This window comes from Myotis nattereri (genome assembly GCF_964212035.1).
Source record: "Myotis nattereri genome assembly, chromosome: 6".
Classification (NCBI taxonomy): Eukaryota; Metazoa; Chordata; class Mammalia; order Chiroptera; family Vespertilionidae; genus Myotis; species Myotis nattereri.
In genome coordinates, this window is record NC_138081.1 from 71,853,725 (window position 1) to 71,879,783 (window position 26,059).

Genomic DNA, 26,059 nt, shown 5'->3' on the forward strand with positions numbered 1-26,059 from the left:
TGGAATTTTTGCCCCATCATAAATCTCCTTGGTGTAACTACCAGAATAACCATAAACACTTCCCTGAATCGATGTCTTTATAACCCTTTACATTTCATGTAAAATATTCCATACTTCCAATTTAAACGTTCTTACAGAGGAAGTTGATGTAACCCCAAAGCCAAAAGAAAAAATTAACTATGTATGTTTCTTTTCTCTGGGTTTTGGTCCCTGGTGATACATTAACAGATGTCTTGGCCTCACAACTTAAATTATTGGAGTGAGAAAATCTCTTTGTTTCTAATACCTCATGATTGAAAATATTACTGTATTTGAGGATATGGTGTAGTCACCTGATTGGAATTTCTCTTTTTCAGAAGAAACTAAAATCATTTACTCTGAATTACCAAAAAGCTATGTATATGGTTCATATAGGAAACTGTTTGATTTATGATTTAGTTGATAGATGATCATATTCTAATTATTATTGGTCAACAAATAAAAACATAGAGCCAATTATTACCATGTAAAGTAATTTAAATGTCACAAATATTTAAACATAAAGTTGGCTTTAGTGAAAAGTTAAATTATTAAAAGTAGATTTTTAAAATTATAAAACCCTTTAGAAAGTAGTTTCCTAAAGAGAGTAATCTAACAAAAGACCATGAAAAAAAATGTTTTTTTCTGCTGTCTCTAGCATAATATAAATTCATTCCTTTTTCATCAAATGAATTTCTCATAAAATTTCCTTTGAAAGAAATTTTAGCTAAAAGTACAAATGAGTGGTACTGGAAGTGAACTCATTCCACTGGTTACTAGAATGAGGAACTCAAGAGAACCAAGGGATTATATTTATTTTACTAGTCTTGCAAATGTACCAGTTGATTCCAATAATAGAAACTTTGTTGAAACATTAGATATTTCCACCCTGAGAATACAATTTTTAATACATCAGACATATTACAAATATAAAAGGTAGTTTCTTACCATTCCTTTGTTTATCGATTCTATTAGTAACAGGCATGTTAGTGGTGACAGTAGGTGGTGTAGTACTAGGAGAGCTTACAGTAGCTGCTAACAAAGATGAGAAAAATGTAATTTTGCAAGGAGCACATGGCAGTTAATATGGATGAGCAACCTATAATTAATTCATGACACTACATGGAGAAGGAATGGAAACTGTGTCTTCCCATTAACTACAACAGACTCTGAGGTTGTAAAGCAATGCTTTCTATGGCACAGTAAGAATCAGTTCACATGGCCTTTGGTATCACATTGCAATAGTCTGGATCTGGCACAGAGGAAATGGAGAAAGGGCATTTAGATTCTAGACCTATGTCTGCGATTAACAGGTGGATGACCACACTGTGAATAAGTAAACCTTTACAGAACTCAGTTTCCTAAGTTTGTAAAAGCAAAAGGTTAGAGGAGACAGTCTCTATCGCACCAATCAGCTAGAAAATGATCTAAACTAAGTCAGTCTTCCTGATTCACTAAGAACAGAGAAATGAAATCTCAGAGAAAAACATATTTCTCCTTGAGAAGATGAAATAAAACAAAATGAAAGAATAAAATGTATAGACTGAATCAATCATTTATAGATCCCAATAACTTTACTGAACAGTGATGGACAAAATGGATTCATAAGGACAAGCCTAGGGGGAAACATTTTCAAAGCATTATGTCATAGATATGCTTCTGATATTACTAAAACTCAAAGATGAAATCCTTATGTAATGCTTTGAAACTATTTTTCTATGGAATTCTGAAGGAGATATACAGGGTTGGGCAAAAGTAGGCTTACAGTTGTGAATACATGAAACATAGAGTTAATAAAGCTACTGTAATAATCATTACCTTCATGTCTTTTTCCATGCAAACAATGCTAAACCTACTTTTGCCCTACCCTGTATAAGTAGTAGAAACACTAAACATATAATTTTCCTTTAGTTTATCTTAGGGATAAATTAAAACATTTGTATTAATGTACATTCATATGGACAATAAACATTTGTTATGTGTTTCATTTTTTAAAATTACCTAAATTTAAGTAATTACCTTCTAAGGGATCCGTAGAAAATACCAAACTTCTTGTTTCAAAATATTCTTTCTTAACTAAAAAATTTTCCATTTCAAAGTGATATGTAATATTTAAGAATGGGGATTCTTTCTGAATTCTTTTTAAAAAAATGATGAAGTCAGTTATATTTATCTTAATGCAAATGGCATTAATAAACAGGAAAATGTTTTGTTTTGTTTCTTGTCATTTAGGACACAGGGGGGTGGATAGCTGGGCATCTGGCCCTGTGACCCAAGGAATCAGTACTATAGGTATCTCAGATTAAAAGAAAAAATAAGTAAATTTAAAAACCTTTAGATCTTGAACTAGGCAAAATTATTTTTTTCTGTGTCAGATAATTACTTTTAAACTACACTGAGTTTATGGAAACCACTTAATACTTTTATTTTCATAAGGTACTCATTGATAATAATATCAGGAATAATCCCTCAGAAAGGAAACAAGATAATAATGAATTAAAACCCCACTTCCACATTGGAACCACAGAAGACACCTTTAGTTTCTATTCATTTAGTCTAACCCAAGTCACTTTCATGCTATGTTCCTCCTAATAAGAGATCCAGCTTTTACAAATGGCATGATAATGATTCTTAATGTGGTATATAGAACAAAGAAGTATTTAATAGATTAAATGAATGAAAATGGGTCATGTAAATTAGGAACAGCGATAATAAAATTAAAGCAAGATATATGTTTAAAACATTCAGGACTTTAATTATGTATTATTTAGCATGCAACTGTTTAGTCCATAATATATCATTAGAATGCTGGCATAATGTAGTCACCATGCATTATAATAACTAGTAAAATTATATTAATATTAGTTTAGTATGACTAATTTTATTTCAATATTTAAGTTACATTGCACCTCATAAATTGCCTCACAGCCTTGTCTTAAGCGTAACTGAATATTCAACTTAATTTTTCCTCTTGTTTTTTAAACATGAATACTTTTTCAAGACATTGTATGACTGTATTTATACTGGACCTTTGCAATATTCTTGAGGAGACATAGAGGGGAAAAATGAAAACCCTTGGTTAATAGCATATAATCATTCACATTTAAAAAACTCAGTGCTTTATGGAAATGTGGTCATCCAGTCTGTGAATGCATTCTTTCTCCACACTGTACGTACTGTGCACCCACGCAACTAAAACACATCCAGAAATTCTTCTGTTTTGCTGGTTTCTGACTTCCCAAGAGAAAATTAAGATACAAATCAAAACAATAAAAATGCCATTATCCTAAACAGCAAGAAGAAAACAGAGATACTCCAGAGGACAACGCTGGCTCCCTACCTTGGCAGAGGGTCCCCAAATCGGCACAGTTGGCTAGTTCTGCTGCTGGGAGTGGGACCAGGTAGGAACCTTGATCAACACAGAAGGTTATATAAGTTTGACTTGTGTACAAGATTTAATATTATCCAGAAAAAAAAAAAACATGAGTCATATGTTTGGTATAACAGGAGCAGCCCTAAAAGCAACCTCTAATAATACTCCAACATTAAGAGAGTCTCTTAAAGTCTATGTGTCTTAATTTCTGCACATGTAAAACCAGGTTATTGAAATATCCCTTAAAATCTTTAACTCAACTTATTGGCCATCCACATATGAAAGGAAAAGTTTGTGTAAAAAATCCAGGGCCTTTTCACATAATAATTATAGAGCTCTGGTGGAAATCTGTACAGATGAAATAATATACACATCAAGATAAGTTTCAAAACTAAACTTGGCTATTAATACGCATAATATGCATTTTGTTGCTAGCCACTAACAGATGCTATTGACAATTCCAGAAATACATTTCTATGATTTCAAGGTGGTCTCTGTGTCTTTCTTTTTCAAGATTTTACTGAGTCATCCTCAGTAGGAAACAAGTTTTAGCTGATTGTCTAGTAGGAGTAGTGGGTTTTCTCTGTTGCATTAAATCTTTCTCAGACAATTAACAGACTTTTATAAACAGGCTGAGGTGAGGGAAGCTGGGTTAAACTTCTCACAAAGCATATTGCACTATGAATAAAGACAGAGGATAAATACAAACACACACACATAAATACATATATTCAATTTTAAAAGGACATGTGATTCCATTCAAATGTTTAAACATTTTCCAAACTTTCCTGTGGGAATAGTACCTGCAGGTAGAGCAGGCACAAAAAGACGAGCTAACAAAAGATGTCTAGGTAAATGGTGTGCATGAACAGAAAGCATCTCCAGTTTAATAGCATCTTCATTCTTGATTGCTTCAGGCACCTGGTCCAAGGAAGGAAATCATGTTACCTCAGAAGGGCCCAACCCTACAGGCAAGTCTGTAATGTTAACTGGTACAAAGCTCTCATTACAGGCCTTTACATGTTCATTCAATAAAAATTTACTGACTGTTTATAGTGTACGAGGCTCAGAGACTAGAGTAATACATGAGATAATGTCCCTACTCTCAGAGAGGCATACATGGGAAATGGCTTCATAGTTCTCTGAATGATATAAGTATTTAGTAGCCCAAAGCAGGACGTGACCAGCAGTTTGGTGAGAAGGGAGAAGGGTGCATTCCATTACAAAGAAGAGCTGCGAAGAAGATGAGGAGTCACTATACTGATCACGGGATAAGAGACTAGAGATGGGTATTTCTAGCAGACAGAATTACTGAAACATATACCAAGAAGGCTGTGAAAAGATCTGGGTACCCAAGTGACATGGCATCACTGGGTATCTGTAGAAAATTGGTAGGAATGGTCAGATATATAGGTAATGGATTAAGGGCCTTGTAGAATGTAGGTACCACGAGTGTTTTTCCAAGGATGGTTTACCCCATCCACATCTCAGATGGGTGCTCAAGCTTTACTGAACAAATTACTGAATGCATGATGAACAACTGCTCACATTTTGAACTCTTTCTTAAAGGAAATGGGAAAAAAGTGAAAGGGAACTAGGTGAGACATTTCTATTTATGTTTGAAAACACCTTCGAAGCCCATATCCAATTAGAAGAGGGGAGGTACAAGAAGCATGAATAACCCTATTGATTCAAGTTGGCATCACGACTAAAATGACAATGGACAGAAAGAGATAGCTACAAGGCATTTGCAAGTAGAATGTCTAGGATTCAGAGACTTTTTGGAAGAGGGACAAAAGAGATGAAGGCATTTTCTTTTGGTTTCTAGCTTGAGAAATCGGTGCATAATAATCTCATAAAAGGAGACAGGCAATACTGGAAGAACGAACTTAGGTGACGGGGGCTCACCAGTAAATCCGGTAATGAAAACTGAAGTGCCTGAGAGACACCTGGACACACAGCAGGTGCACATGGGTTTGTAAGAGGTAAGCCAGGCAATACTCAACAGGAGCGATGGCCGGGTCTGGGACCACAGGAGCCAGAGTGAAGATTTGAGAAGGATACTTAAGGATCAGGTTTGAGAAGGTAAAAAGAGCTTCTGTAGAAGGTGGTTTTTCAGAATTAAAGTGAAGAAAGTTTCATGGAGGGTGTGGCAATACCAAGTGCACAAGAAAGGTCAAGAATGATAAAGACTGAGAAGACCTTTAACTCTGCACTGGAATTTTGGTGGCAGTTCTACAGAACTTAGCTTCAGGAGCGTGGGAACGAAGGACTCTAGATGCCAACGTTTGATTGAGGGGTGAATGCAAAAAGAGGAAGCGTGGCTTTGAAAGGAAGCAGAGATAGGAAGGAGAGGTTTTAAAGATTGAAAGCTTGGACAAGTATACCATAGAAAAAGAACATTTGAGGAGACAGAAGTTGAGGTCAGCCGCAGGCAGGACTGAGGTAGAATACTATCTTGAAAGTTTTCTGCCCATTATTCTTAACTAATGCCCCTTTCTTGCCAGACCTTATTTCTCCTTTAGGTACTTACATGTTAGTAAGGAACTTCTAAAAACTAAAAACTCAAAATGAGTGAGGAAATCTCAGCCACTGTAACAGGCAACAGAGGAGACCCTTGGATGGAGTTCCTGTGCTTCTCAAATTACACACAATGTTGGCAGTCAAAGGCTCCCTGGCCACTCCTGGCCCTGATACAGTATCTCTGGACGACAAAGGGAGATAAGGGGACATTGTTGTGGGAAAGAAGTTTTATGGCTAACTGCTTTCCCACTGCAGTATAGTACAGAGCTTAGAGGTGGGGATGGGAAAGAAAACCCGAAGAGTTATGATTTACAGTAAGACATTTGACAATTTTATTTAACATTTTATCAGTGTCATTGTATCATAACAAGTATACATTTCAATATGTGACAACCTCTTCATGGGAAATTGTAACATTTACGTCTCAATATTTAAGTTGTCAGTTGTTCCTTAAAGCCTAGCAAATGAACACTGCTTTATAAATACTCAATAAACACTACCTTTTGGAGATTCAATATAGGAATAGATGTTAAGTTTGATAATTTTGGGGGGATAGTATAAATACAAGTGATGAGTATTATTAGAGAGAAATTATATTGATAAAATATTGCATTATAAAAACAGCAAATTATATAATTACATGAAACATAAAAAGTAGATGCAAAAAATTTTTTTTTTAAATTTCTAACTAGTTCCATGCTCAGCATATCTGCATAAAAAGTCACTAATGCTATCGGTTTTCCCAGGCCAACAGATTTACAAACCAGGATATCATTAGGCAAGTGAGACAATTCTCCCTCCTGGGTAAAGATAATATCTTTTTCATCAAGGAATTGTTTTTAGAATGTAACCTATGTATGTTCACTGATTTTTCTAGATACCACAAAGGTGTTTAAAAGCATTTAGTTAGTATTAAATGCAAAATTTAGAGTCAAATTTCTTTGGATAAAAATCTAATCACTGAAAATGGGCAGTTGATGAGAAGCTGAATATCCTTCTTTTCTATCTGTTGTTCTTGCAAAATTATACTACTGAAAGGAATCACTATTTACAGGGGTTGTGGTAAAAAAGATGGATGTGTAGTCAACACATCTCATAACCTATTTAATTACAATCCAAATAATAGTAGACAGCAATGAACCCTTAGCATGAGTAACAATGGGGAAAAATAATTTCTTTTCAATTCTTTCTTTGCAGCTGTACTAAGCTAAATTTTACAATTTTTCCATAAATAAATATATCTCAAATAAAATTATCTCCAAGAATCATTTATGCTCATAAAGAGTTTAAACATCTCCAAATAATAAAGTCCTTTGTAAAGATAAAGTGATTTTATCTTCATTATGTGAATATAATGTACGTATACATTATCCTATATAATAAAGAGTTAATATGCTAATTAGACCAGACAGAACAACCTTCCTGAATGACCAGTGGGCAGGGGGCGGGGCCAGCGATCCTGTGCTGCCAGGACAGCCATGGCGGTCCCAGCGCCACCCCTTCTGCAGAAGCGGGACGGGGCATGACCAGGGCACCTCAACCTCTCGTAGCCCCTCCCCTGGCCGTCCCGGCCCTGATCACCCCCCTCCACCAGTAGGTGGGGGAGGGCAGCTCTAAGGAGCAGAGAACCCAGCTGGCAAGCACAGCAGCAGTGGCAGGAGCCTCTCCTGCTTCCGCAGCAGGTTGGGCGGTAAGGGGCGAGGGGTCTTGGACTGCGAGAGGGATGTCCGCTGGGAACAGGCCGAAGCCAGCAGGTGGACATCCACTGAGGGGTCCTGGACTGTGAGAGGGCGCAGGCTGAGCTGAGGGACCTCCCACCCACTGTACAAATTTTATGCACTGGGCCTCCAGTGTATATATAAAAATGCTAGTCAAAAATTTGTTAGGGATGGTAGAAAGAAGTTTATAGTGAATCAATTTTAGGGCATGAAGAACAGAACTATAATAACTGAAAATGAAAGGGTAGGAATCCAAGAGTTGATGATGCCTTAGTAATTAAGGGCTAAATTTTACAATGAAAACAAAAGTTGGTACAAATCCAAACATTTCTAGAAAAGAATAACAACAAAGTTGGGTACTTATGAATTGTATCTTATCTCTATAACCACAGTGGCTAATAAATGGAAGTGCTTGTTAATGCTAGTTAAATAAATGTAATTTGTTTGAACTTAGGCTATTCATTGAGTTATACTGTATGACACCTCAGGAAAGAGCAGTCAGCGGTAAAATAAATAAAACTGGTAGAGAAGGCACTGTCTGTTCTTTGTGAAAAGTGGTGGACACTAGCCAGTATCTAAACTTGAATCATAACACAGGCAAATACTTGCACCTATAATTAAAGAGCCAGCCAAGAAAACTATCTATGGAGGTCATAAAACTGAATATGTTTAATGAAAATTGTTCTAAGAAAAAGAATGATGCTATAAAATAACAAGAAGTGCTGCTAAATAAAGTATTTCTTTCTGAAAAAGACTGACAAGATTAGCCATGCTTTTAAGAAACTCTGATGAAAATTTCTTAATTAAGGTATATTTCCCAACTATGCTTAGAATAGTTTAGGAAAACAAACAAACAAACAAAAAAAGTCCAATTCTGAAACTGTTGAAACACTTTTTTATTTTATTAAGGCTAGAATATTTCATATTTGAAAAAATGACAGGATATTTAAATGTAGATAATTCTATCTTATTTTCTTTCTTTTTTTTAATATATTTTATTGATTTTTTACAGAGAAGAAGGAAGAGGGATAGAGAGCTAGAAACATCGATGAGAGAGAAACATTGATCAGCTGCCTCCTGCACGTCCCTCAGTGGGGATGTGCCCGCAACCAAGGTATATGCCCTTGACCGGAATCGAACCCGGGACCCTTGAGTCCGTAGGCCGATGCTCTATCCACTGAGCCAAACCGGTTTGGCTATCTTATTTTCATATGAAAACTTTACTTAGCAATACACCTTTAGAAAAAAAATCTGTTCACTGTCCATCACAAGTTGATTCTGAAATAAAAGTTCACATTTAACAGACATCGTCAGGCCAATGGAATGTTAGGCATGAAGTTCTACTTTCCCATTGGTTATTGTACTGATCATTAGTTTGGGGAAATTATTAATACCATAAACAGCAGGCCACTACATTCTGGGGGAAAGGAAAGGTTAAAATGTTAATAGAGCATACTTTTTTCCAATTCTTGAAGTTTTGCTGAACTAATAAACTACGATATAATCTGTGTTACAGGTATTTCCTGTCAGTTAATAAGTGACTTGGTTCTTCAACTCCCAAAGCTGATGATTAAACGGCAGGAAACTCCCTCTCCCTGTTATGGTTCCTGAAACTCAGTCCAAGATATCTGAATCTATGAAATGTGGGTGTTTAGTGTCATCTTGGAATGTCAAGAAGACCACTATAAAAATTAAAGTAACTCACATCACTGATTAGGTAAACTAGTATCACTCCTTTGAATAAAATCATTTTGAAAATTTACAGATGACTGTGATACCTGAGCATGAATCTGATGTATTCTTGTAGTCTTAAGACTTGGGAAAGGAGTTTTAAATACGCTGTTAAAAACAAAACAACAAAACAAAACAACTCATGGGCATGGCTGTGTTTCAATAAAACTTGAAGGAAATAGATGACCTGCCATAGGCCCTCTTATTTTGTCAATCCCTGGTCTACATGATTTCTCAGAGAAATTTAGGAATTCTTGTACACTATATCCCTCACATTTTATTATATTAAGGCACTCAAGAAGCACTGCAGAAAAGAAACCTTATTAATTTAAAAAAACCACAAAGACATGTTAACCTGCTGGAAAGCTAGCATTTTCCCGCCGAAGGCACTCTGGCCAGAAGAGACCGCTCCTGGATCTTGTAGTTCTCACCTGGGTAAGGATTAGCTCACCTGCTCTAGCACTGCGCCCCGTTTTCTAGCCCTGCTTATTGTGAAGGACAGTCTTATTTATCTGGTTAAGAAAGCATTGCGCTAAAACCAGTTTCTGAATTGGCCACATTTTTGAAGTGACATTGGTTAAATTCCTTAACCTCTTTGGGTCTCAGATTTCTCTTCTGCAAAATGAGGTTAATAATAAAACCCACATCATGAGATCTATGTTGTAAAAATGAGTTAATATGTGTACTAGTAAAGTGCTTAAAACAGTACCTAGAAAATAATATATGTATTCAATTGAGTATAAATTAACTGTTAGCAATTACTAATATACCTAGCTCATTCTTTCTTTCTTTCTTTCTTTCTTTTTTTTTTTTTTGGTTGCCGGAGTCCTCAAATTCTGCCCCACAAAAAGACAAATGCTAAATGGTCTTCATTATGACTTTTAGTAATGACCCAGGACATGGTGAAAACAGGCCCCTCTACTAAGGATGCAGGAAGAGTCCCACTGCCCCCCCCTCCTGTCCACCATCCCACACCAAACACACACTCTGGACCTTCTCGATTTCCTCACTGAGTAGAAGACTTCTTGGGGATCCCTGAAGGTGCTCTGCTGCTAATCAGACCGAGAGCAGCTGGGGAACACCTTTAGCTCTTACAAAGTCCCACAGTCTTCTTCTGGAACAGGGTCGTGGTTTACCCTCTTTCCAACAACCCACAAGGAAATAACTGCCAAATGACATCACTTAATAGCCTCCCACCATCTGCAGCAGCACCATGACCACACGGAGAGGCGGGTTACCCACAAAGATGGGAAGGTGACAGGAGTTCCCCAGGCCAACAGGGCAAACGCAGGTCAGGGAAACTGGGGAGGTGGCCTCAGGTCTTCACAATGGGGCCTACTTTCTTAAAAATATTGGTAACAAATTTCTGAAAGAATCCCTTCCAAGGTCACATACAAATTACTTTTTAATATTAGGCCACTTCTCTCCTTTAATGAGAATTATTTCTGCAACTACAAATTATATTTACCAATACCTTAGCTTTAGTCATATAACATTCAATATGATAATGAAACTTTCACATTTTGTATTTTATTAGTCCTGTAGTAAAATAAGGACTTCCAAAATTAACTTAGGTACCCTAGAGAATATTTGATAGAGGTCTATCCTATATAATAAAAGCATAATATGCAAATCAACTGAATGGCAGTATGACCAGTCGGCGGGGGGTGGCGCCAGGCCAGCCGAGGTGCATGCCTGCAGGCAGGGCTAAGCGGTGACCAGCAGCAGCAGAGGGGCAATGGGGGGGGGGGGACGATGGGGGCGGGCCGGCCGCTCACTGTGATGTCCCCTGATTGGCACGCTGGTCGCCTCCCACTGAGGGAGGCCAGACTGCAGCTTAGGCTCTCCCAAGAGCAGGCCTAAGCTGTCAGTCAGATACCCCTGAGGGCTCCTGGACTGTGAGAGGCTGCAGGCTGGGCTGAGGGACCCACCCGAGTGCATGCATTTTCATGCAGCGGGCTTCTAGTTTTAATAAAATTATGTTACACAGAATTATTTTCTCTGAGCATTTTGCATTTAGCTACATCTAATATTATCACATTTAAAGTCTCTCAAAAAGCAATTAAAGAGAAGAGTATTTGAAACAAATGACAAAGCTCATTTTCAAATAAATAGAATAAAAGTTCAAATAAAACAATGATAATTTCTGATTATCAAAGATTTTCCTTAAATGGACAGTTGTGATGTTTAATACTGATTGAGTAAATACCATGCTTTTAGGTGGTGGTGGTTTATTTAAATAACATAATAAAAATCAGCATTTTGCTGTATCATCTATGTAATTAAGAACAATAACTTATTAGTTTCTTTTGTTTCAGGTCTGGTGTTAATATTTCTATTTGATACATGATAATTATAACTATTGTTTGTTAGTGATAAACTGTGTAATATTTTATGACATAAAGAAAACTTAAAATGGTATAATCAAAGGCTTTGATTGAAAAATATGGCTTATAATAAAATGTTTACAATGAATAACTGAGCAGATAACATTATAAAAATTAAAAGAGCTAATTAATGCTAACTATAGATATATATGTAAATGTATATACATACATGTACTTATTCCACATAAATATATGCATAATGTAATTATATATGTGTACATATATAATTTTATATACATATATGTATATGCAATTTTTTGTTGCCAAACATATTCATAGAGCAATGCTTTAGAAAAAGAGTTAATAGGCCACAGACTTACCACAGCTTAGGTTACTTTCAGCTTTCAGAGCAAGGGTTGGGATATTCCAAAAGTCATTTTGCCAGTCGACCACATTCCCTTTCACATTACAGCTGAGGTTGAAGAGGATTTTGGAACTCATGGAAAAATTCCAAAGTCGAAAGTTATAAATGTCCGCTTTTAGAGAGGCAATTCCATTTTGATTGGAGCCCAACAACAATTTCCCATTCCCAGAAATAACTTTATTAATGCTAGCATTGCATGGAATTATATTGTGCCATCTTTTGAAATTTATACCAATATAACCAAAAGAATTATTCCAAACAACGCAGAACTGCTCAAAGCTTTCTGTGAAAACGTCTTCTTTATCCTTCATAGGTAACACACTGTTTAGTGAACATTTTGAGCCAGCTATAGCTAGAAAGTAGCCACTCTTGTCCTTTCCAAAACTGAGTAATTGTGTGAAGGATGCATTTGAGTAGGAGAAAGCCATCCATTCACTGTCTTCCTTGCCAATTCTGGTTGCTTCAAAACAGAGTGTGAAAGCGCTGAGCTCCGGAATAGAGACACTTTTTGCAACAGACACCTGGTACACATCTGGTTTCGGGGGTAAAATGACCTTTTGATTCCTTAAGGACACAGCGACTAGGACAAAGCATAATAACAGATAAGAGATGTTAACTTCAGATACGGACTAATGAGAGATAAAATGTCTGATACACCCAACCACACCATTAATTGACTTTTTTGCCTATGGCTCTCCTCTTTTGCTGTTCATCTACCCTCTATCACCAACCCATTACCTTATATCAATATTAGTAATAGCAATAAAAAATCCCACCCATTTAGACTCTAATCATGGTTGGATATCACACTTAAATCTTTGAGGTACAACCAGCCAAGTTAATAACAAGTATATTTCTTCATCCCTGAACTGAAAGAAAAAAATAATAATTAAAAAACTACTGGTTTCAAGAAAGCTCTATTTATATGTAAGACTTTTTAAAAAATGTTAGTTTTCAAATAATTTCTAAATATGATAACTAGTAGTTCTATTTTTCATTAACAATTGCCTTTCTCCTCTTCAGACACCCCATATCCTACTCATGTCCCCCATCACAAGGGGATTTCAGGAATGAAGGAAAAGACACTTCCATTGAGGAGAGGGAGTCTAGTAACACAACAAGCAAAACTGGAATTTGAAGCACTATTTCCTTTACATTTGAGCTAGTTTGTGAGGAATAGTAAGGGGCAGTGGTTCAAAGGGCAGACGATGGAGCTCCCTATCCCACCCCTTCCACTGTGCTGTGTGCCCTTGGACAAGTTATTCACATTGTTCTACCCTTGTCTTTTTATCTGCAAAATGAAGGACCATGGCGCTTATTACACAGGTGGTCAGTAGGAATTAATTAAGTTAATGCCTGCAAAGCACTAGGGCAGTGCCTGTGCCATATCAATCTATAGCTAGTACTGATTACTAATATAGATTACTTTTATGATATGCATAATAAATTCAAAATAACATAAATTAGCCTCGTCTTCCTGTGACATATGTGAAATGATGAAATAATACAATGTATTTAGCCCAATGCTAATATAATAGACACTGTGAAACATCATCAACTGATGTGAGAGAGAAGCAGCTCTCCTCAAAAATACTGCTTAATACTGGTTTCAAATGAACACTACTTTGAATATACTTTAATATACACCAAGAATAGGTTGATGGTAAGAAATATCATTTTATATAAACATTTTAGTTAAAAATCCATGATGGAATTTAATAGAATTGTAGATTTTAGTCTACTTTTTAAATATAAAACAGTTCACAGGTCTATTTACCCAATGGGATTTTATGCAATATGAACCCAGTATTCTACATATGTTGTTAAAATCAAAAGGCTAGAAGCAAGCATTGTCCATCAATATTTTATTAGTGGTTATAGCTGAGGAGGGTATATCAATAGGTATTTTTAATTTGCTCCTTTCTATTTTCAAATTTCCTATAATATTTTATCATTTTAAAAACATTATTTGAAGAATTAAAGCATGTGTTTCAATTAACTACATATCTGTCAATTACAAACAGCAAATAACCTTGTCACCAAAAACACAATTTATAATGATGACTGATTTTTATTGTAGTGCCTTTCTTTTTTGTTTCTTTCCTCGATACATGATATCTACTTAAGAAGCTCAAGATAAAAAATAGTATAACTACATCTCACAGTTTTGAAGCTTGCATTCTTCTTAAGCAATGATGGGTTTTAGAAAGAACAGAATTATTTAAATATTAAGACATGCCAGAATCTGGGAAATGTATTCGATAAAAATGTATTTTCTTTTCTTCAATTGCCATTTTTCAACAGGCTTTCCTCAGTTTATGTTGTTTATTAGCAGTAAGTAATAAATAGCTCTTTTAAAAATTTTAAATTCTATGCTAATTTTTATATTTATCCCCTGGCATAGTTCCTTAAAAGGCAACATCTTAAAAGCCTAAAAGAAAATTATTTATAAATAGGAATGTTTTAAGCATTCAGTAGAGAGATGTTAAAATTACAGATTTTAATTATTAGCTGTGGAAAATCTACTGTCTTCCAAGCAGCCTTTATATGTTCTGCATGTAAACAATATAAAGGAATTCAGCTCTACTAGAAGCAGATCTTTTTGGATATGCTAGCTATCTATTGCTAATGAGAATACTCAGAGAATATTAACAACTTCCTGGCCTTACATTCTAATCCTAATCATTCACATTCACATAAAAGAGCGTAAGTCTGGCTTCTGGTTCTGTGTTTATTGTAGAACATGTTAAATGAAAGCAGAAGGTTGGCACTGTCTTTGGTTTACATACCTCTGATGTAGCTGGCATTGAAACCTTTCTTCTGGATGCTAAAGTCACTTGAAAAGGACACAAGCATCTCATTTGCACTTGAGTTGAACGATAGGCCTTTGGCAGTTGCTCCACAAAATTTCTTCTGGCTCTCTCCATTATCAAGGGATAATGAGTCATAAATGCAATTGGGCGCTTCTTCAATGTCGAAGTCATTAAACGTTATCTGAATGATATAGCCAGCGGGGGCTCGGAGGGTCCACATGCAATACTGGGCGTTAGGGTAGTCGTTAGGGTAGCATGGAGAAGTAAAGGTCCCAGAAGGGTTGGATAGCACAAGCCTGCAGTTGGCACATCCCCACACTGTTGGCCAGACAAAAAAGAGACAAGAGAGAAGGGCTAGGATCTGAGGCCGTACAATAATCCAAGAATACCACATGCTGGGGACAAACAGTAAACATGTTAAAATACCAAAACATAATCATGAATATTAAAAGGGAAATAAAACCATCTCAGGGAAAAAGAAGCAACAAAAATAAACCAATAAACATCAAAAAGTGAAAAGAAAAATACATATTCTAGAGCAATTATTCTTAAACTGGTATGTGGGGGGGGGGGAGGGCATGTACTCTGAGAATCTGATGAAAGCTATGGGAAATGTTTCTAGTAAAATGCACCTTTGGCCTACATTTTTAGGATTGCATGAGGCCTCAGGAGGCAACAACAGACTTCACAAAGCTTCACTGAGCGTAGGTAAGAATCTCTATTCTAGAGAGTAATTGAACTGGGTTCGAAGGGGCTACAGAACCAGAAAGGTAGAACTCAATATTATAAACCATGGATATAAAGGAAGAGAAACACTTAGGAAGTAAATGTTTAAAAAGAAAGCAACCAGAGGTGGAATTGCTAGGTCATAAGGTAGTTCTATTTTTAATTTTTTGAGGATCCTCCATACTATTTCCCACAGTGGCTGTACCAATTTGCATTTCAACCGAAAGGCAGGTAGGGCACTCTGGTTCCCATCAATAGACGGTTGTATAAAGAAAATGCAGTGCACACATGCAGTGGAATATTACTCAGCCATAAGAAAGAACATAATCTTTCCATTTGCAACAACATGAATGGACTTAGAGGGTATTATGCTAAGTGAAATAAGTTAGACAGAGAAATATAAATACCATATGATTTCACTTATATGTGGAATCTAAAGAGAAAAATAAACAATACAGAAGCAAACTCACTGATATAGAGAATAAACTGAGGGTTGCCAGATGGGAGGGGATATAGGGCTCAGTGTAAAAGGTGAAGGGATTAAGAAGTACAAATTGGTAGTTACAGGGATGTAAGATACAGCATAGGGAATATAGTTAATAATATTGTAATAACTATGTGTGGTAAAAGGTGAGCACTAGAATTACTGGGAGTATCACTTCCTAAATTGTATCTCTACCCACTATGCTGTACACCTAAAACTAATATAATACTGAATGTCAACTGTAATTGAAAAAAAAGAAAAAAGAGAGAGAAAACATCCAATACAAAAAATAAACAGGTTATCTTCTGGCAGACTGTATTTTTTTCTAGAATTCAAATAAATAGCATCACTTGTGTGTGAAATATTTATAGTTTTAAAAATAGTTTCATTTACCATAGTTTGTAATTATATACTTGTGTGATTATCTTATTTATGCATACATTCAGTAAATATTTATTGAGTGCCTGTTATATACCAGGCACTATTGTAAATAGTATATACCAATGAACAGGAAAGAGGAAGTCTCTGAAGGATTATTACATATCATATCCATTTTGGATCCAAAGGCAAACAAATACTATAATGACACATGGTAGTAAGAGGTAAATGTAAAGCAATCAATTATTTCTCAATTATGATTTATCCAGGCTCTGGTTTCCAGGTAGAACCAGAAACCAAGGTCTACTGTTATCCCAATGCCTTTGCAATTAATATTCATACTAATTTTAAATATTTGCATAAATGTAGGCCATAATTCCATTTATCCAACATTCTGGATAAAGTAATTGCCATAAAACTGACACAGAAATTTTCAAACAATAAAGTACTTTCCACTATGATAATGGAAATCACTCTAAATGACGTCCCTCCCTTTTTCACAGAATTGAGTAGAATGAAGATACATTAGCTTTTCTTGAAAATGATAGTCATACAAATATTATTCCCTATATAGTGATATATTCAAGGATGTATATGTTATGCTGCTCGAATTACCTTTGCTTTTTTCTTTTCCCTGTAGCCACCTTGTGTCATGCACTGTTTTTTGTGTCATGCACTGTTTTTGTATCATGCACTGCCTTGCCAACTCTGTTCCCCATCTATTCTTGCTAACTTGCCCTCTCTTAGCTCTGCCTCCCTAAATCTCCAACATCTTGTACAGGCCCAAAGACAGCCAGGAAAAAGCAATTTATGATCATCAAGTGATCTCCAAATGCCTTCTCTCATCCATCCCTGGACCACAGAGCTCCTCTCCCTTGTAGCACTATTCAGAGCGGCGTGAGATTGTTTGCCTACTGTCTGTCTTCTCCTGCTAGTCTCTAAATTCAACAAGCAGAAAGTATGTACTGTCATATTCACCATCTTACTCCTTATAGCATTCCTGACACATGGAAGACCTTTGATGAAACTGATAAAACTTATGAAAAAAATAGTTTAAATGAATGGGAAAATGCCTAAATTAAAAATGACTTAATATATGAACCTAATTCAAACAAAGTCTAAGTCTAAAAAAACGATAAAGGGTGTGTGAGCTCTAGAGTATCGCTTTAGATGGGGCTTGGGGTTCAATTATTTCACCTCCAGCACGGGACCCAGATGACTGGACTTTTCTGATAAGGCTAGCTTCCTGTTACTGTACCTCAGGCTCAGGAGAAAGAAATAATTTAACACTAATATATCCAGTAATATGCACTGAAGATTAAAAAGAAAAGCAGCCCAGCCAGCATGGCTCAGTGGTGAGTGTCAACCTATGACCCAGGAGATCACGGTTCGATTCCCAGTCAGGGCACAGGCCTAGGTTGCAGGCTACCCAGTGGGGAGCATTCAGGAGGCAGAAGATCAATGGTTCCCTCTCATCATTGATGTTTCTATCTCTCTCTCTCCCTCTCCCTTCCTTTCTGGAATCAGTAAAAATGTATTAAAAAAAAAAAACAGAAAGGAACATAAGTTATTCTCTTTGAGTCATCCTACCATGTATGCAGGCAGTATCATTTATCCAAAAAGAGATGCCATTCCATGTATCCAAGATCCAAGTAATATTCATGATATCCTTTATCATGACATATGATTCTTGCCAAATTCTTCCCTCAGAATTGAATGAAAGATACAAGAAAATTCAATTTGACTAAAAACACTGACTATATAATTTTGAACAAGTTCACCTTTCTGTGCCTCAGTTTCACCAACTTTATACAGGTAGTAGTAACAGCACCTGTATCCTAGGGTTATTGGGAGGACTAGAAGGGTTAATCTTGTGAAGTTCTGGGAGCTGTACAGGAATAGTTAGCACTACATCAGTGTTGGCTATTATTCATCATTACTACAACACACAATATGTGCATCACTAACTTAAGAGAGGAAATAGCACTCCACCTTGCTAACATCTCTTTTTCTCTGAGGCACTCAGTGGGATAAAAAGAGAAAGAAGAAACACCCATAATGTCCATTTAAAAAAACAACAGTTAAAGCATTCGTTTCCGTGATTCTCATCTCCAGTAGCTAGACAGAATTTAGAGGTAGTGCTACTAAATAGTGATTATCTTAATTGGGTTAAATGTCAAAGTAAACACAGTATTGTCAGGTTCATTATCTTTACAGATCAATTCACATTAAGGGGCTCTCACATACATTACCTCATTTGATATCATAATAACCCTGAGAAATAGTTCTGCATCCATCTTCAAATGAAACAAATAAAGCTAATATAGATTACATAATTTGCCCAAAGTTACATATCAAATTCATAGCAGGACCAAGAGTCAAACCAGCTCTTCTGAAACTAAGTCTATTGTCTTTCTAGGAGGGAATAAAAGGTGCCACTTTAAAAACACACAAAAGACGTAGTAAAGGGGTAAAGGGGTAAGCCCAAGTACCCTTTCAAGAGACAATATTTTTCAATGGACAATTTCGTAAACATAGTACAATCACACCCAAATTAATATGTTTTAAGAGGCTAATTTTGAAATATTTTTTAGTAAAGAATGTTAGACAATCTAAAACATAGTGCTTAGGATTTTCCCATTTGGAGAAATCACTACTGTCACTACTAACTGATTCCTGTACTATGAGCTAACTAAGAAATTAATTTGTTCTCTCTTAAAGGCAGGGCTACTACACCTCCTAAAAGATGGCTACTGCAGAATGAAGCTGTGGGTGACCAGAGTTAATATATTTTCTAAAAACTACCCAACTCAAGCCCTGCTTCATTTGGTTCAGTTGGTTGGGGTTGTCCTGTGCACCAAAAGGTTGCAGGTTCAATTCCAGGTCAGGGCACATGACTGAATTGTAGGCTCGATCCCCGGTGGGGGGTGTGCAGGAGGCAACCAATTGATGTTTCACTGTTACATCCATATCTCTCTCTCTCTCTCTCTCTCTCTCTCTCCCCCCTGCCCTTCTTCTCTGTCTAAAAATCAATAAAAAATATTTTTAAAGAGCTACCCAACTCAAAACATCTGGTTCCAGATGTTCTAAAAAACAGATATAGTAACATATTTATAATTTATAAAAGCAAAGTTTTCAGGTAATTTAAACAAAACAAATTCCACCTTCAGTGCTTGCCTATGCTTGTGGATGTTTGACAATAATCTACTCATACATACTTTTACAAAATTTTATTTTTCAAAGGAACTCAAACCTAAAATGGAAAATCTCCGTCATGCCAGAGCCTATCTTAACTTATAAACATTTAAATATAGATTATATAACCATTATCTTATGGGTTTTTTTTTAATCTCAGAGATTTGAATTTCTACTCCACTCTTGATCCAAGTACTTCTCGGTAAATAAAATATGAAGCACTTTAAAATTTTACAAAAACAGGAGTTTCAGAACCCAGGAGCTAAATCTAGAGATAAATTTTAGCTACTTTCAACACAGATCTGTAGATGGAATAATTGTTTTTCCTATACTGTGTTAAATGCTGAACAAGATGAATGCATTCAAATTAAATTTTGTTCTTTGGTTGAATTTCTGTGAAATTTTTACTAATGAATTTGTTGGACAAACTAGCCAGTGAAAATCATTTTCAGAAAATTTAGCTTAAGTTGCAGGCTCAGCTTGCATCTATTTGAAGTCCTTTTTTGAATGATCAGTATGACTATATTTAATTCCAATGAATGAAAAGTCTGTTAGTTGCTTAAAACGGTTTAAAATATTTAGCAGCTTTGATGGTTTCTGAAGATTAAACCTAATGGCCAGCAGTTGATAATTCTAGGGCCAATTCTAATGCCTAAATCATTACAAAATCAGGACAGCCACCAACTCTCCAGATCAAGTAAAATGCTGCCAGATATAACTTCGTTAAAATGTAAAATAAAAATAAAACTTTAGATACTGGAATGTATTAAATGACTGATAATATACAGTACTGAACAACTTCATCAAAATAAATTTAAACTTAAGTGATTTCTGGCCTACATGCAGATTATTTCAAGATGGCAAGGAATCTGGAGGCAATCTGGCTGTGAATTTGCAATTCACAACAAATCTGTGATTCTGCTAATGTGATAGACTTGGCAAGTATCCCACCCTCCCTTACCTCTCTTCCTCAAGCTTTGCACTCAAAAGTAGCATCTCCATGTTGGGAGGGTCACTCGCTCCTAGACCAGGGCTACATCGGTCATTCCAATCTCCGGCTATGACTTTCAGCAGCCAAGCAAGGATATCAGTTTATTCCCAAAACTGGTTTCCCCAGAGTTAACCAGAAAATTGTTTGATTTCCCTCTGTAATGTTTCCAGCTCAAAATATTCTTTGGAAACACCATGAATATAAGGCTACCACTTACTTTAATCACTTCAATAAAGCTTGATATAGCTAGAAAATTAACAAGAAGCTGAATTAAAGTTTCCTTGATGAGGCACCTTTAAGCTTGACACTTTTTTGAATCTCCAAAGAAATTCACATGCACCACACCCTCAAACACATTTCTATCTTCATAAGATTGTTAATGTTTAAACTTTGAGTCCTGTCTTTCCATAATCAGCTTAGCATGAGAACATTCCATACGTAAGGGCAAAGGTAATACTTTTGGAAGATCCAAACAAGTGAACTGTTGTAAATCCATCTAGAGTCAGCTTATTACATTGATATATACCCATTGCAAGGGGATTAAAAACATAAGCACATGTGTGGGCATATGCACCCACACCCACACACATTTTCATGGGAAACTTCCTTCTTAAGCAGTAAGTAGTTGAGTCTTTCTCCAGTATTTATAGAAGAGAAAATCTAAAGGCAATGCATAATTTAAAACAACCTAATCTGCCTGGACTATCACTTACTCTACCTTCTGGTTAATATATTCAAGTCTCTTATCCCCTTCCACATTACTATACCGTAACTACCCCCACCCCCTCCAAAAAAAAAAAACACTCTGTGTTAACCCAGCCACGGATCTTCTTGCTGTCTCATGCATAGTCTTTTGAGCACTACTGAAAAGAATTAAAAAAATATTGGACATTATTTATACTAAAGAATTCACAAAGTATTGGGTATTATTATACTTAAAAGGCTTCCAATTTTATCTCACTCACCCTCGGCAGCATTCAATGCCTCTGAACTTTCCGTGATTCTTTACTCTCTACCCATAGTTCCTACCTCCTCCTTTTTCTCCTCCTGCCCTCACTCTGCCCTCTTTGAGAATCCCCACTACTCCACTTGTCCTTGAATCCTTGCTATTCCAAGTCTGGCCCTTAGATCAACAGCATCAGCAGCAGCATCACCTGTTGTGAGCATGGTCAGCATGCAAAAATCACCCAGACCTACTATTCAAAATCCGGATTTTAACAAGATTCTCTGGTGATTCATGAGCACATTAAAATCTGAGAAATGCTCCTTTAAATAACAACATACAACAGAAGCTATTCACAGTCTCCATGCATACACCTTTTCCCAAGCAGATGTGCTCTTCCCACATTCCTGCAGTCATATTTATATCATGACCTCTGGCTACCCAGTCAGATTCTCTCTTTGAGAATTTGTTGCTTTTGTGTGTGTGTTTACCAGTAATTTTCACCCGAGGATATTTTCCCATTGATTTTTAGAGAGAGTGGAAGAGAGAGGGAAAGACAGAATGAAACATTGATGTGAGAGAAACACATCAATTGGTTGTCTCCTGCACGCATCCCGACGAGGGCCTGGGCCGGGGAGGAGCCTGCAACAGAGGTACATGCCCTTGACCAGAATCAAACCCGAGACCCTTAGGTCTGCAGGCTGATGCTCCATCCACTGAGCAAAACTAGCTAAGGCTCTCTTTGAGAATTTGAAGTCAGAAACACAGATAATTTACTCAGAGAATGGTGAACAATGGGATGGTGAAATTACATAAATTCAGAGGTGACAGATGCCTTGGCTACTTGCAAAGGGCATGGATGGGCAGACAAAAAAAGAGGAAAGAGCAAGAGAAAAATGTACAGGACAGAGAGATGAGAAGAAACAGAACTTTGGGAAATGCAGACTTCAATTCTAGACATTTCACGACCAGTAATCAACAGGAGGAGCTGTTCTTTGTAGCTTGTCTTGGGAATCTATGACCAGAACTCTTACTACACCTGCCATGCCACTTCTTGACTTGATCCAGCTTTAGTGAGTTTCTGTTCCTTACAACCAGGTATGCTTCAAGCTCATAATTTTGGGGGCTCTACTCACTCTTTAGTGCTCTCTCTACACTCATTCTCTGTGGGTGATTTCATTTAAACCAAGGCCTTCATTATGTCCAAATACTGATGACATACATGTTCTACTGAGCACCACACCCACACTTGTGAATGTCAACTCGACATCTCCACTTGGATATCCCATAGATCCCGCAATTCAAATATCAGTCCTCAAGTAATTTGTTTTTATACACTTCACAGTTGTTAGTAGTATGAGAATCATCCAAGCTAGAACTCTGAATAGCCTTTCTCTCTTCCTTCTCCAACAACATTTCAAACAGTTTCTCAAGGGTTATGATACTTATTTTCTTCATGGTTATGTAATTTATTTCCTCATCTCATTCCCATGACCACTTAGTTTAAGGTTCTCATCTTTTCTCTCTTGGACAAAAAGCTCAGTAACTAGTCTCCCTGTCAGTAGTCTTGTTACCTCCAACCCAACCTCCACATCACTACAAGAAACATCTATGAAAATGAAAATGAAAATCTACAGGTATGTTTTCTGTAACTCAAAATCTGCTCTGGGATCCAAAAAGATAAGCTCCTTTGAATAACACATACAGTACTCCATATCTGCCTCTTCACACTCTCTAACTCATCTCTTACCATCCCCACATCCATTCACTCAATAAATACTTATTAAGCATCTATGTGCCTGACACTGTAATGGGTGTTGGGAATATAGTCACGGACAAGATATAATCTCCGACTTTAAGGAATGTATAGGTTAGTGCAAATACAGATACAAAAGTAGTGATAATATAATGTGAAAATTGCTAGATAGAACAGATAGATGAGTATGATAATATAGGTTTAGATTCCATAGAAATGGAACCATTTCTAACAGATGAGAAAAAAAAACTGGAACCTGAAAATGCAGCATAAAAGTGGGCCAATAAAAAAGGAAGGCAGAGGAGAAAAATATAAGAGTGTTCTGGGCAGTAGCGTCAGCAGATGCAGGTGAGAGAGATCACAGATTGTTTAAACAACTTAAGAGTTCAATTTAGTTGAAGCATAGTGTGCAAAGTGAGGAAAAATAAGAGATAAAAATTAGGTCCTTGCAGAATTTTGCAAACCATGCTAAAGAAAACAAATACATATTAAGCACAATAGTGAAAGTAAAAGGTTTTAATTATGGGAAAGCAAAATAATCAAATTTGTGTTTAGCACAGATATTTTTATAACTCTCACCCTTTTACACATAAACACCACAAAACTACCAGTGAACAAAGGCCCTTGCAGCCTAACTCAAAGGACTTCAAAGATGACAAAAGAAGACAAAAGACAGCAAGCCACCATGATAGCTTGTTTGTGGAAAGCAAACAGCTGTCAGGGGTGGGAAGATTAATCTACAAGCACGCGCTGAAGCAAAGCCTAACTGTTGATGGTAAAACATAAAAGCAGCAAAGTGACCAACCTAGAGTTGATCGAAGATCTATCTTACTTTGATCTTACATGTTTTATTACCCTGAAAAAAATGAGGGAACTATAAAAAACACTCACCTAGTGTTCATGCCACTTGAGAATCTCACAGAAAATCTTTCTATATGGATCATCTAGGCAACATTGCAGAATAAAATTTGTTTTTGTTGGCATTAACTAGGAAAATATTGTTAAATATTACCAACATAAGAGAAGATTGTCTTAGCCTAGTAAAAGCTAATTATAGTTCTAATACCCATGAAGGTAATGATGTAATTACTGACTAAATAGTGCATTACTAACTTTTTGAGCACATGAGCTATCCATATAAAGTACTAGGCTGTACTTGGCTTATGGTAAGATGCTAAAAAATACTAGTTTTTAGGGGGAAAATCGGAGGTATCTATAATACTATCAACAATAAAAATATATTTAAAAACATTAGTTCTTAGTGTTGTGATTATGATTATTTAATAGCAGAGCATGTTAGTCATATTTCAGTTTGTTCATTCACTCATCCATTCATTTATTCATTCAATTTTCTGGGCTCCTACTTCCATTCATTTTCAGTTTTCTTTTAGTTGTCTTCACCTATGGTTACCAGAGGGTGAGGAGGGGAGGTATGAGTAAAACAAATTTGAAAAGTCAGTCAAGGCTATTGCTTCCAATTTATTCCATGTTATGTGGTACAGGTGAAGAACCTGAAATTAATAGCTAGAACAAGTTTTGGTTTTAAAAACTTGCCCTCCCAATAGGTTGGGAGAATATATTGGGAAGAAGATGGCAGTAGCAGGATAAGTGTGCATCTTAGCTCAAATTTTCCAAATAAGCCTTTAATTTGAGGGTAATAAAAACCCACTCAGGTTTGTACACAGAAATGGAAGCAGTTTAAATAGTCAAAGTTTGGAGTACAGCAAATTATAGATGCAACTGGCATAATTTTGTCCCTTTAAGGAATGCTTTTCTTATGTTAACATCATAGTAATAAGAAAGGACTGATGTAAAATTTCCATAATATAGGTTTTAAAAAAAATATTTTCTCAGTAAAACTTTCCATAATATAAACAGCTTGTTAAAATATGTTGTCCAGTTGCCTTAAGTTTATTCATTGCTGGAATTACTTTACTTTTCAAAATATTTACATAATGTTAAAAATCATATAATGTTAAAATATGTACATGTTTGCACATAGATCTCAAGTATAATATATTACTGATATTACTGTATGTAAGCGAGAGAGATTGTCTTGAGTTTTTTTCAGCAAACTCTAAAATTGAAATTTAAAAAGATTTATTCTATATTAACGCTTTTCTATCTAAGTCACATAACCTAGTTTGTAAAGAATATTTTTGTTATTATTGCAAAAAGAGTCATTGTGGCAAGGACAGTGTGCTTATAATGCTGAACCAGACACCCTCTCAAGATCTTTTCCAAATCTAAAAGTATGCCTTTCTGGTATTTCCTTTAAAATTTGAATATAAGCCATATAAATGTATAAAATATATTGTTCACAATATGAAGAGAGGGAGTGAAATAAAAATAACAGCAACAGTAATTCTGAGTAGCATGTAGTAATTCCTTTGTACCAGATGAGAGCAGAGTCAACTGCCTTCCTCTTAGGAGAGCCGTGTTTTTGTGACCATCTGGCTGCATTACAAGTGGATCCCAGTGGGCTCCGGTCTTGGCTCTTCCATCAACCAATCATATGACTCTGAGCTTGTCCCAAGGCATTGATTGAGGCCTTGGTTTCCGCATCTGAAAGAAAAGTCTGTTTTGGTTGTAAAACCCTAGTGTGGGTGATAGACTCAGGTCCTTACACACAGGAGCTTTAATTGTTCCCTTTTCTAGG

At 36.2% G+C, this 26,059-nt stretch overlaps 1 protein-coding gene across 1 annotated transcript in view; it reads right to left on the reverse strand.

The window, feature by feature from the left end:
* ADGRG6 (adhesion G protein-coupled receptor G6) overlaps nt 1-26,059 on the reverse strand; it is a gene marked incomplete at its 5' end in the record, with an annotated part of 124,668 nt that overhangs the window by 51,291 nt on the left and 47,318 nt on the right. Inside the window, 4 exons of the mRNA XM_081094812.1 lie at nt 967-1,053; nt 3,359-3,427; nt 12,071-12,694; nt 14,904-15,245. Of these exons, the coding sequence (XP_080950938.1) occupies nt 967-1,053; nt 3,359-3,427; nt 12,071-12,694; nt 14,904-15,245 (1,122 nt within the window). The remainder of the gene's footprint in view (nt 1-966; nt 1,054-3,358; nt 3,428-12,070; nt 12,695-14,903; nt 15,246-26,059) is intronic.